This window comes from Alligator mississippiensis, chromosome 10 (assembly GCF_030867095.1).
Source record: "Alligator mississippiensis isolate rAllMis1 chromosome 10, rAllMis1, whole genome shotgun sequence".
NCBI classification, from domain to species: Eukaryota; Metazoa; Chordata; order Crocodylia; family Alligatoridae; genus Alligator; species Alligator mississippiensis.
The window spans coordinates 2,331,505-2,344,231 of NC_081833.1; the positions used below are offsets into that span (position 1 = coordinate 2,331,505).

The following is a 12,727-nucleotide window of genomic DNA, read 5'->3' on the forward strand; positions in this document are numbered from 1 at the left end:
TAATATGGTCCATGGCAGTCAGTAGAACTATTTGTGGAGCCAGGATGAAAATATTCCTTTATTCCATTTTATAAGGAACCCAGAAGTGCTCATTGTGGTAACGAGAGCCTTTTGAAAACTTGGATAATTACAATACATTTTAGAAGATTAATGGTGAAAAATTAAATTTTATTCAAGACAGATAAATTAAACAGGGCTCTGTCTAAACAGAAGGGTTTGTCTGCACAGATCCAGCTATAGGATTAAAACATCACTCCTTTTCTAGTTAGCAAATACAGGTTCTGTATTTTCAGCAATGTTGAAACAAAACATTACCTTTTGTCTGCAAAGTATCGTTGCATTTACATTGCTCTGAGAACAGGATTCTATTAAGGGACACTTTCAAGTCAAATGTCTCATTTTTGTAAAATTGTGCTTTTCTCTAACCTATGAGCAATGGACCCTGGAAAATGGTGAAATACATTATTCTTTTTAACCACAAATGAAAATATACCCATCAAAATAAAATGAAGAAAAGAGAGGCAGTGGATTTTAACTGTAATAAACGACCAAAACCACTGCACTGCATTTGTGAATGGGAACTTGACAGTGACATTAATTAGAATCAATTATAAACTGTGATACCAGTAATGATACCAACTAGCCTATTTTTATTATTCAGGCTGAGAAAAACTTACTGAATATGCCTTTATAAACTAAGTAGCATCCAATGGTAAACTGGTTTAAGCAGGATTGAAGCCATAATTTTAGCTAAAGAGATGCATTTTTGTTTTTTAAATATAGTATTTTTTAAATCTGATCCTGGCCCCTTAACTGCTGCTGTTCTTCCAGGAGAACACAAGGCTAAATCCAGCAGACCTGGCGAAGTTCCCACTGAAGTCCGTGCGGACTTTGTGAGAGTAAGGACTGCAGGATTTGTCCCACAGTGCCTTGCTGATTTTATCTCAATGATTTTGAAAACATGTGTTACCCCTCCTCAAATCCCAGTGCTACTAATAGGGTGACATTATCACAGTCCAAGGGCCTACACTGCTTTTCTTTGCATACCAAAATCAGCAAAAGTAGCACAACATAACTATGAAAAATGCCCTTCCCACCCACTAAAATAAGATAAGATTAGGATTGTTTCAGTCTGGAAACTGCTACCACAGAACCAACAATCTAGGGAGTACACACGCAGGAAAAGTGGGTGTGTAGAGATCAACGCTAAGAGTCTAGACGCCCTTTCTTCAAGATTATAACAACCTAAAAAGCAATCACATATTGAGCGTTGCCCAGGCGCCCAGGGAACTGGCACCGCCAATGCCAATCCATGCAGTACCTCCTCGCAGCTGTGCTAGAGACAGGAACTAAAGGATTCAAAGGGTTTCTTCAGCAGAACACCAACAACTGCGAAGAACAACACAGGCCACACACGGAACAAGTTCTTTAAGTTTTTATTTAAATCTGAGTAAATGCAGTGCTGAAGAAAGGTGCCAGATTTACAAGCCTCAAAGCTGTCAATATGAGAGGGCACGATTCCCACACTGCTGTTTCAGTGGGCTGCAACTTTATTCTGGAAGCAACACCTCTATGGTGACAGACTATTTATTCCATTCTCCATAGCCCTTTCAACCCCGAGCCTGCCAGGTAGGATGGTGATTTAGGAGCTGGACGGATACTGCCAGCTCATCATGCACAGCTCACTGAGCCGAGGACATCCACCAGGTAGTAGCCAACTTTCAGCCACTGCTGATCTGAGCCAGACACACAAACAAGGCTCGAGAGGTGAAAGGCTCTGGATCCCATTTCCAACCCCTGAGCCATTTGAGAACAATTAGATATTGTGCAGTGAGTACAATCCTACCCATTCCAATTCATCCACGCAATCTCAGTCTGAGGACATTTTCTTTAGTTGTAGAGCTGCCAAGTAAATGTTTCTACTGAATTATATGAAGTAGGCTGTAGCCTACAAAACCTTATGTATTTCTGAATGAGTTAGTCTTTAAAGTGCTGCCCTACCCTACCAACATACCTTACAATAGTGATGTTTGCAGAGCTCTCAGAGACATCCTTCTCACTGTCCTGCTGATAGCTACACTTTTGCAAGACACTGAATAGACCAAATACTTTTTTAGAAAAAAGTATATTTTAATACAGATAACCCCACAAAGCTTGTGAGCAACTTTACAAACATGCCACATGAGTAAGGATATCTATCTGCAGTGTTTGCAGATTTGGGTCTTTTGGGGGGCATTTCTTTTCTGCTGAAGTTCAAAGAGAAACAAAATGGCAGCTGCTAATATAAACCAACACAAGACGGCTGTGTGTTATCCAAACGAAAAAATGTATAGGCTGATTGGCTGTGTGGAAAGCCATATATATGTTTTTTCTCTTATCCCCATTTCTGATTTCCATATTCCTAGCTACTTATCTGCTCAACCCATTTGGGAACTGCCTGCAACTCTCAAAGTGGGCGTCTCTTATATCAATGTTAAATTTTGATGACAAAACCATGTAATGCTATGGAATACTGTTATAGCCCTATGGTAGATTATTTTCTGATCTAATTCTAGGTAGGAAAAGCTTTAGCTTCTTGAAACAAAGTATGTAGTTTGTCTTGTATGTAGCTACTCAAAGCATGTAGAGTAGCTATTAGCAAGAATAGCATCTTAATAGGAAGGTATCCAGGTTGTAGCTGTATTGGTCTAGAGGAGAAGGCAATCAGGACTCATAGCAGAGATTATATCTTTTATTAGACCAACAGTAATAAATAGATGGTCTAATAAAAGATATCCTCTCTACTATGAATCCTGATTATCTGAATAGAAAGACATTTTTAAAGTGCAGGAGCACAGAAATTGGTGACTACATTTTCTGCTTTATTTGGATGTTCACAAGTAAGGGGCAGGTGATTTTCCAAAGTGCACATGCAATCTCATTAGTTGACTAGCTAGACCGTTAGTGCTATTAGAGCAAAAAATGATCTCTCTTTGTAAATTACAAGATGAAGGGGCTAACTGTCAGGATCAGTCAGAGTTGTGCATGTTTCTGTCAAATCACCAACTGGGTGGAAAAGCCACGGAAGGGAATGCATTACAGTTGCATTATTAAATGTCCACTTATGTAAAAGCTAAAAATAACCATGTGGTAGCTTTTTAGTTTGTCCAATTTTTTTCTTATTGTAATTACGCTTTTTTGCTTCATCTAAGAAAGCTGTGTGGATGCTGATGTAGCATGTAATCCGCGTGCCCTTTCTTGGTATGGGAAGAATAATGGAGCACTAATCAGATCAGTGCAACCATCATATCATCTTTGAGTAATTACTAGTAACTTGTTTTTAAAGAGAGGGGGAGAGACTGACTATTTTTAGGGTAACACCAAAGAGAAAAACTGATTACCTGCAGCCTGACTCAGTATCACTACGAGATTTCAAAAGCCAGGTAACAGATCAATGCACGAATAGCTTGATGAATAATACAGTGACCCTAAGTTAGGGAAGTTTGGTGACCTTCTGAGGCTGCGGAGCATGTGCTGTCCCTCAGCTCTGCCGGTAAGTCCTAAGGAGCCCAACAGCTCCTTTTCTGGAGAACATCCCAAGCTCCCCCTTATTATAACTCTTGTCTAGATGGTTGTGCCTTTGCATTGCTGTTGACAAGCATTCAGCAAGCCTCCCTCAAAAGGCCAAGGTCTCCCATAATGTTCTTCAGCTCCTCTGGCAGTACAGCAAGTAAAGTAAATAAATACTACTACAGACTGGGCTAGCAAGAGGAGAACTATGGAGTCCCTGTGGCTGGCTTTCCCCATAGCACACAGCCTGCTGCTGCCATTTTGCTGACTCTTCCCCTTGCCTGATATAGTCCCAAGCTAGTGCCTGAAACTAGAAGCTGTCCTGCTGCTGCCAGAGAGGACATTGCAACTGGGGAAGAACAAAGTGGTGGCAATATGACATGCTCTTCCCACCTCATGTAAATCTACCTGATGCCCATTCCCTGCTTAATAGGCTTCCCTCCAAACTCAGTAAAAATTAACAGAAATTTGCTGTTTTCCCTCTTGCTGCTTCTATCTGCTCTTAGAGAGAAGATCAGCTTCAGCTATGGAGGAACCCCTCGAGCAGCCCTGCAGACAGAGGAAAAGGTAGACTCAGGGTCAGGCCTGCATATGAGGTCTGTGAACAGCCTCCTGGCAGGTCTTGGGGCTTGTGAGATTTGAAGGTTAGGTACTCTCTTCTCTCATTGTCATTTACAGCTTTAATGTCAAGGGGAAAACCGGGCAGGACCTTCGCGAAAAGCGTTTGAGCATTCAAAGGCCTTGTTCATCTAAGGCCCAGCCGCCTGCTTGCCTTTCATTAGGGCTGTTCTATCACTTTGATCCTCTAAAGAACCTTTTAAAAAAACTAAACTCATTGCCTAAGCTTTGGATTTTACTTTTCTTCTTAGTTTTGTCAGCAAAGCTGGCCAATGCAAATGCAGGCTATAGAAGGGACTCATACAGAAAGCATCAAATGCATTTAAATATCAGAGAAGGCTGAAATAGCTGTTACATCTGAGGTAAACTGAAACAACTATTAAAGATCAGGTCAATTCTAGTTCAAGTAGGAAGCAAAATTTCGAAGCACTTCTCTACAGGCCACAAGTAACTTAGGAAAGCATAAAAACTCAGCTCTTCATGAGTTAACCCTGTGGCTGAACCTGACTATTAACAAGCCCTATGTTCCTACATCAGTGGATGTCCCTATAGTGGGAGGATCGGAATATCAGTAATTGTTCTCAAATCCCATTCCTGCCCCTGTAACAATGGAAAGACTTCTGGGAGGAATGTCAGTTGAAGTCATCTGAGTAAGGAGAGAGCTGAGCTGAGGTGAAGCATACAGCGTTTGTAGAGCTCTTGCATGGCATGGAGCTCAGATCTGCTCTGGTTCCGTGCATGCCAGCACCCACTGCATGAACAGGGACGGAGTGAGGAAGAAAAGCACCCACCCAGGAGTCAGAAGGCCCACAGTTATACAGTTATGTATCATGCATGCACCCAGCAAGTGCCAAATCTGTAGTGTTAGGGCCACAAGAGCAGGTGCAAAGTAGCTCCACAGATCTGCATGGCCTTGGAAAGAGATTCCTTTTTCTCTTGGTCTTTCTGTGGAGATACCCAGCCCCTACCTAATGGGAGAAATAAGGCTTTACAACAGCATTCACTGCACTGCAAAAGGCTCACTCAACACTCTCCATACCATGTCAGTTAGGGGTGACCAACATGCAGCATGGGTGACACAAGCGGCACAGGCAGCTCATTGTGGCACGTGGCAGATCCGTGTCACAACAGGCAACACAGTGGTAGAGGGGGTTGGGAGCACACAGTACAGAGCAGAAGGCAGAGCAGCAGATGGGGCAGGGAGCACAGAGGAAGGAGCAGAAAGCAGAGCAGCAGATGGAGCAGGGGAAGGGGATCAGAGTGGCACTTGGGAAGGATCTGGGGCCAATTCATGGCAAACCTACCAAAAAGACTGGCCCTCGCTGATGTAAGCTATTACCTTGGCTGTTAAATAATGCTGTTTGCATGCTGGTTGACTTCACCCTTAGATTACCCACTGAAAACAAAATATTTACAATTCATTTATAGAGAAACTGTATAAAAACCCAACAATCAACAGCAAAACTACTTAAGATGCCCAGATTTTAAATGATTTCATAATACCAGCCTATCCTCTCCTCCTTCCTGAATGACTTGACCAATAGAAGTTTGATTTTGTTGCTTTAGAAAACATTCTCTCTTACACTCCATGAGCTGCTCCACATCCCGCCACATTTTAACTTGCTTCATATTTGGACCGTGACTCTCACGCACAGCTTTTTGTTTCTCTCGTAATTTCTGTTATAAACAAACAAAACCGGTTTAGATTTTGGGAACAGCTCTACATTACAAATGCTAGCTTGCATAGCTACTTCAATGTGAAAGAACATTTCTTTCTGCTGTCAAATATTGCTAGTATTCAGATCAGTTAATAAAAAACCCTTTTTTGATATCGTAAGTCTGCTGTGCTGTGTCCCCAGGTTCTCTGTGGGGAATCCCATTTGTTTTGGGAAAAGGCATTATCACCAAAAAAATCACTTCCGGACTGAGACTCTGTATATCAAGTCACAGCCTGTAAACAGACCATGCTCATGAAGTTATCAACCCTGAAATTAAAGTTTTACAAAAGAAACTGCAATTAAATCCATACAGGCAGGGACACAAACATGTAAAATTTGCTCACAAAGAGAAAGCTAGAAAGGGAAAGGCAGGGGTTTTGTCTGAATTGGTAAGGCTTCCCCTCCCACACTAGCCAGAGCGTCACACAAGAATAAACTCAGACAACAGCTTTTGTTAGTGCAGCTACATGGAAGATATCGTTGGCCTTTTATAAAGGTGATAAGACTGACAGCTTTAAAATTTATGGTCTTCAACAGGTTGCTTTATATACAACTTCAAATTTGAGCTGGCACAATTTGTTATATCTGTGTTTCAGTTTCTTATCCAAATAGTTTACAGGGAATGTGCTGTCGTGTTAAGCTGTTTGACTATCTTTTACAAGCAGCTCATGCTATACGCTGGAAGAAATCAAGCTCTGAAGAGCTAGCATGATCTCTTTTCAGGGGATTAGTTACCAATGCCAGCAGTAATGGAATTTTCTTTGTGGTCTGCAATATGCTTTTTATAAAAGGATGACCATAGCCTTAGATGTTGAACCAAAACAAAAGTATGGACTGCAGCTTGGTTTCCCCTCTCCCCACCCAACACTAAAGAAAGAATCCCATCCTCACCTTCCCGAGGTTCTCTTGTTCAAGGATCATTCGGGTGTATTGTTCTCTAAAGAAAATAAAAGAAATAACTACATTATGCACCTGGCTTTAATGACCAGGGAAGATACATACTCCGAATGGGAAAAACCTGTAAAAGCCCCAAACTTAATAAATGTAGTATCAAAATTGGGGGGGGGTGTTGACAATTCATTAAGACAGTCAAAGAGCAAGCAAAAAGTGGGAACTCTTCTGATGCAAGGATTCAGGACTCCTCTTACAGTTATAATTGTGTAGGTGGCAAAATGGCTATTTACTATTAGGTAAGGTCACTGTTAAGCCTTCAAGGCAGGTATGATTTCTATTGTTCCCTTCCAAAATACTGCCCACAGGGCTGACACCATTTGTCATAATAGTGCTGACTGCATTTTGAGACCAGCCAGTGTCCAGCAGCCATAAAACCTGCCAGTGTCCAAATCTAGGCCTTTCCACTTATGCGAGTTTCGTACCTAGAGTAAACTCAGGACTGAACAGTGAGTAGTAGTTGGCCCCATGTTTGACAAATCTACTCTCTGCAGCAGGGGCGGGCAATTATTTCAGGCAAAGGGCCACTTACTGAGTTTTGGCCACATGGGTAGCCCCGCCCCTTGATGGTGCCCCGCCCCCTGGTCACTATCTTGGGACCGGAAGTTCCATCTCCTAATCCCTGACCTTTTCCACCAGAAGCCTCCCCCCTTGTGCCCCAGAAGTACTCCATTCAGCAAGGGGGTTTGCCATCAGAACCAGAAAAATACCAAATTATATTCTAAAAATCAAACATCTACTACAACATACATTCATTTGATTTAAAAAAATATTTCTGTCCTGATTTACATGCATTTGCATCATGTACATAGAGGTGATTGTATAATAGCTTAAAATGAAGTCTTAGTCTTGTATATTGTTGGGGGGCAAGGGGCATGTATATAGGTTTGTGGGGGGCTGTGGGTGTGCAGGTATGTGGGGGGATGGATAGGTGTGGGGAGGGTGTATATATGTGAGGTGAGAGAGCATGTGGGTGGGCACCAGCATGGGCCCCATACTCCCACTTACTGCCACTTCCCCCTCCATCTGCCACTGCTACCCTTCTCCTGCCACTTCCCCTTCCCCCCCCCCAACCACTCCAGCACCACGGCCGAGACTGCAGGACACAGCAGGAGCTGGACTGGCCCGGTCGGAACTGCAAGGGGCCAGCCAATAATTGCAGGGGGCCAGGCCGGCTCCTCCCAAGTTCTGCAGCCCGGCACTGCAGCCAGGAACCATGTGGTGGCAGAGTGGCAGGCAGCAGGGTGAAGGGGAGCGGCAGCAGAAGCAGGGAAATGGCTGTGGCTAGCGGGTTGAGTGGCAGCAAGCAGGCATGCCAAGCGCCGTAACAAATGGGAGGGAGTGTGGGACCCATGCTGGTGTCCCAGGGCTAGTGCTACTGCGGTCCAGGGTGGGGTGGCAGGAGTGCAAGGCTCAGGCTGGCAGGGGCTCTATGGAGCTGGGCTGGGCTGTGCCAGCAGGGAAAGTGGGGAGGTGGCCCAGTTCCAGAGCCCCTGCCACCTTGCCTCGGGCCTCTACGCACTGGTGCGGACCCTGCACTCCCGCCCAACTTTTGCTGCGCTCCACGCACCTGCTCACTCCCATCTGCCGCAGCCATTTCCTCGCTTTCCTGCCCACCACAGCCACCACTCCCCTCTATCCCCTACCCACCACTCTGGCACCACGTGGTTCCCGGCTGCAGCGCCAGGACCACAGGAGCCAGTCTGGCCTGGCCCTGCAGACTGGGGCGATCACCCACGGTCCTCCTCTGCCTCCACCCCCCTCCTTCTTATCTGAATTTCCCTCTCTGGCAAAGGGAGCCAGGGAACAGTCCCAGACACTTCCAGATGGGGTTGGGGGTGGGGGCCTAGAGGGAATTGGGGGGGGGGAAGGGTTGGGCCTGCCTTGCTGTTCTGACTGCTGGGTCCTGCCACCGACTTCCCCTGGGTCCTACTGCCACTGGCTCCTGTCATCTTTGACAGGCAGCCAAGGGCAGATGAATATTAATTTTCTAAATTTTTTAGGGGCCCCGCTAGCGGAATAGATTGGCCTGGCAGGCCAGATCCAGCTCGCAGGCCATATTTTGCCTGCCCCTGCTCTAGGTCCTACTGATTGCCATGGGAACTGCTGGCCACTCAACACTTGGAAAAACAGGCCTCATGATTAGGTGTCTAAATATAGACTTAGGAGCATAACTCTTGACATCCATTGCAACAAATATTGGCTTATGGCTGTAACAAGTGAACAGAACCACTCCCCAAAGTATCCAAACTTCATATATGAAACCTGACAGCATTATATGCTAATCAACACCACGTTCTAGCATGTTCTGATATTTGATGACCTTTCCCATATTTATTTATTTGACATTTAGGTGACATATTTAAAAGCAATATACCCACTTCTCTAGACCTGAAAACCAAGTATTACTGTGCATGTGTATTAAATGCTCTTGGGGGCAGACAGTTTGCTGTCTGATAGAATGCAAAATAGTCCACACACCTAAAGAACATCATACTTGCTCAGGACAGAAAGCACTTTGCACAGGAAATCCCAGGAGACTACTTGTGCAAGAATGGAGACAAGAGGACTGAAGCTTCCTTTAGTGTTGATTTTCTGATACTTCGCCCATCTCTACTGGCTACTGCAGCCTTTGCGCTACAGCACGGTATTTGGGCCCATGGGCAGGAGAGAACGTAATGCTCTGGCAATCCTGGATTATTTTAGCTAGCGCAACTTAGAATGGCCATGAAGCTACTGCCGGTTGCACTGCAAGCCAAAACAATTCCCAACTATTCTCAGCAGATCAAAGAAGGTGATCAAAGGAGCCACCTCAAATCACCTCCTTCCCTTTTTGGTGTGATGGAAGCTTCTCACCCATTTGAGAACATGGCACCAAGAATGTACATTTTTTGCAAGCAACCTTTTCTTTTCTTTTCATTTTTTAAAGATGCATTTATTGCAAAGCAATGATTAGAAAATTAGAGCTCTTGTCCAGGGTATCTTTTTTTTTTCCTTTACTATTTATAATGATGGCTGGAAGGAATGCAACTTAATAACTTAATTTAAAAAAAAAATCTATTTTTAGAGAACAAAATTAACTTTTCACATTCCTTAGTCCTGACTGCACGGAACAGAGTTTATGTTCAATAAAAAGGGTCAGAATTAAGGCATTTTTTGTTCAATACATTAGGAAAGTGCTGCTCTATTTATGGCTCATTTTAGTTCTGTTTACATTCCAGTGCCCACTGGAAATACATACACACTCCAAAAGGATGTTGAGAAATTCATTCTCTCTCAATATTTAGTTTTTGGTAAGCATCTGGACACTGAAGCCTCCAATAGACTTATTTAACTGTGACTGGTCTTTGAACTCATACAGAGGTCAACATGAACTGCTTATCATTTTGCCTACTGTAGCTCTAGTTTCATGCTTAACAGGAGTTGAATAAAGATGATGTCTTGCTCACTACATCCAACAGCCTGCAACTCGACTCACGGTGCTCCGTTTCTAATATTCCCCCATTGTGCAATCTCATTTCCTTGATTCCATTAAATATTTATTAGACAGCCTGCAACAGCATTCATTGCATGCTCTGCTCTAAGGAGCATCCTGTCTTAAAAAAAATAAAGGAGGCTGAAGGGAAACAGAAGGGATGCACCATATAAAGAGATAAGGATGGGGACAGGCAGGGTTATTAAGTACACATTTGGAAGGGTGGGCTTTTATGTTGCTTCCACCACATTCAGCTGACTCACACTCCCTTTCCTGCTCAGCTAAAGCTCAAACCCTAGCTGGTGCTGAAGACTGACCTCTATGGGTGGATCTAAAATTTTGAAAAGAGCTAGAGAGTCTCCCAAGGCTGTGAAACAGGAAGAGAGACTAGGAACAGGCAGCAGATGGCAAAATTGTCCTTAGAAAGGTTAACTGGATTAGCAGAACATCAGGACCATTAATACCTCTGGAGTGAGGAACAATGAGCCATTAAGTCAACCGACTCCCACAGTTGCCCGACCAGTAATGCAACAGGTGTACTGCAGAGCAGGAATCAAAAGCAGGATGCTTCTATCCTGGTCAGAAAATCAGCTTCCCTGATTAATACATGCCCCCCAATTTTGGGGGGCTGATTGTGGGGGAAATGGTGTGTGCTGTATGTGAAAAAAATAAATTATAAATGACGATTATTACTGAATGCCTGTAGCCCATTAGTACCCAGCTCACTGTTCTGGATTGTCTACAACTATGCACTAAGCCCTGGTCCATGACCCAGACAACCTGCAGTCTGACAAGACAAGAGACCCCAACAGGGTTGGGGAGAAGAATATTATGCCTATGTAAGTTTACAGAATTGTTGACCATAATCACAAAACTGTACCTTCCTCATCTGTCCCTTAATGGAGCCATCAAATAGGTCACTGGAGATAGCTAAATAGATCAGCAGCACTGCCCTCCTCAGAGACCATTCCAATTTCATTGCAGTTCTATTGCCTGGGGTGTGATCCACAGTTTATGGAAGTCATCTGGGAGTCTCTCCATTCATTTTAGTGGATTTTGGATCATGCCAACAGACTGAAAGGGTCACAGGTTGAAGATGGAAAGACACTTTACCATAACATAGAAGGTAGCTACCAATTGCTTAGGAACTCTCTGCAGATCATCAGTAGTCTATAGAGTCTAGACCACAGTTCAAAACCAAATGCCTACAGCAGTAGTTCTCAACACCCTGCTTCTAAGGGTGCCACGGGGTACAAGGAGATAAGCACTCGCTCTTCCCTGCCCAGTCACTATGCAAGGAGGTAAGCATAGGCTCGTCTCTGCCTGGCTCTAGCAGAAGGCACCAAGCTCCTGTTTGCCCCTGCCAGCCCGAGTGAGGAGTTAAGTGCTTGCTCCTTCCTCCTCCATCAGAGGAGCAAAGCAGCAAAGCACAGGCTCGTCTGTACCAGCTTCAGAGCAACGAAGTAAGCTTGTAATTGTCCCAGTTCCCTGCAGAATAGTGGGACAAAATGCTTGCTCCTTTCGCTGCCCCCCACCAAGAATTAAGTGTGGCAATTAACAATTTAGTTACTAAACTGGGTGCCGCTCAAGTCACAGGAGATATGGAGGGATGCCCGGAGCCTGAGAAGCTTGAAACCACTGCCCTAGGGCAAGGGGTCAATGCCATACTGTGGCTTGCCAGTCTAATGACACTTGTGTTATGAACCCATACAAGTTGTCTTGTTTTTCTGTTGCATACTCTTACCTTTTATTTGGACCCATTTAGTATCATTCTGTCATTTCCTTCTTACTTTTCTTCAACATGTGTTAAGCAAGAATTTAGATGGCCAACAGTTCAAGCAGTTCAGTACATGGGCCCATTTACTTTTTATTTTAACCAAGGTGTTTCAGTTTGCCATAGAGTTATTTTTTCCCCACAGGATATTGTCAGTGTGATAATTTTTTAAAGAATTTTGGCAGCCTGTACAAAAGGATATATGGGAACTACTGCACTGACAGAGTAGATTATGATGGATCACCAGCACTGGTCTGTCATGTCGCTGAACTACAGATAAAGAAATCACTGAAGAGTTCTCACACCAAAGATCTAAGTGATGATGGCTTTGTACAGGCTAAGCAATAAACACGCAGGCTCATTCATGTAAACCTTGGGTGGCTTAGCAAGACACCAGTAAAACTGATGATTTCAAATCAGCGCTGCGCTGTGTAGCATTTTACTGATGTCATCATAATTGTTAACTTTTTTTTAAAAACTAGATGTATCTCTTCTTCCAAACTCAAAGAACATTTTCCCCATAATTTCAATAGGAACTGGATCTTTACCAAAAATAGGCAACGTTACTGTTAAAGCTAAATTTAGATAATTTCTCAGACATAAGAAAATTTATTTCCAAGGAAAAGAAATGTCAGCTACAAA

The 12,727-nt window shown here is 43.7% G+C and overlaps 1 protein-coding gene across 2 annotated transcripts in view; it reads right to left on the reverse strand.

Annotated features, from left to right (window-relative positions):
* Positions 1-1,420: 1,420 nt before the first annotated feature.
* The window catches only part of IFT81 (intraflagellar transport 81), a 53,712-nt gene continuing 42,405 nt past the window's right edge, over positions 1,421-12,727 (reverse strand). For both annotated transcript variants that reach the window (XM_019486878.2, XM_019486879.2), the window contains exons 18-19: positions 6,777-6,822; positions 1,421-5,844 (exon numbers count right to left, since the gene is read on the reverse strand). In XM_019486878.2, coding sequence (XP_019342423.1) covers positions 5,662-5,844; positions 6,777-6,822 — 229 coding nt within the window. In that variant the 3' untranslated portion in view covers positions 1,421-5,661. The remainder of the gene's footprint in view (positions 5,845-6,776; positions 6,823-12,727) is intronic.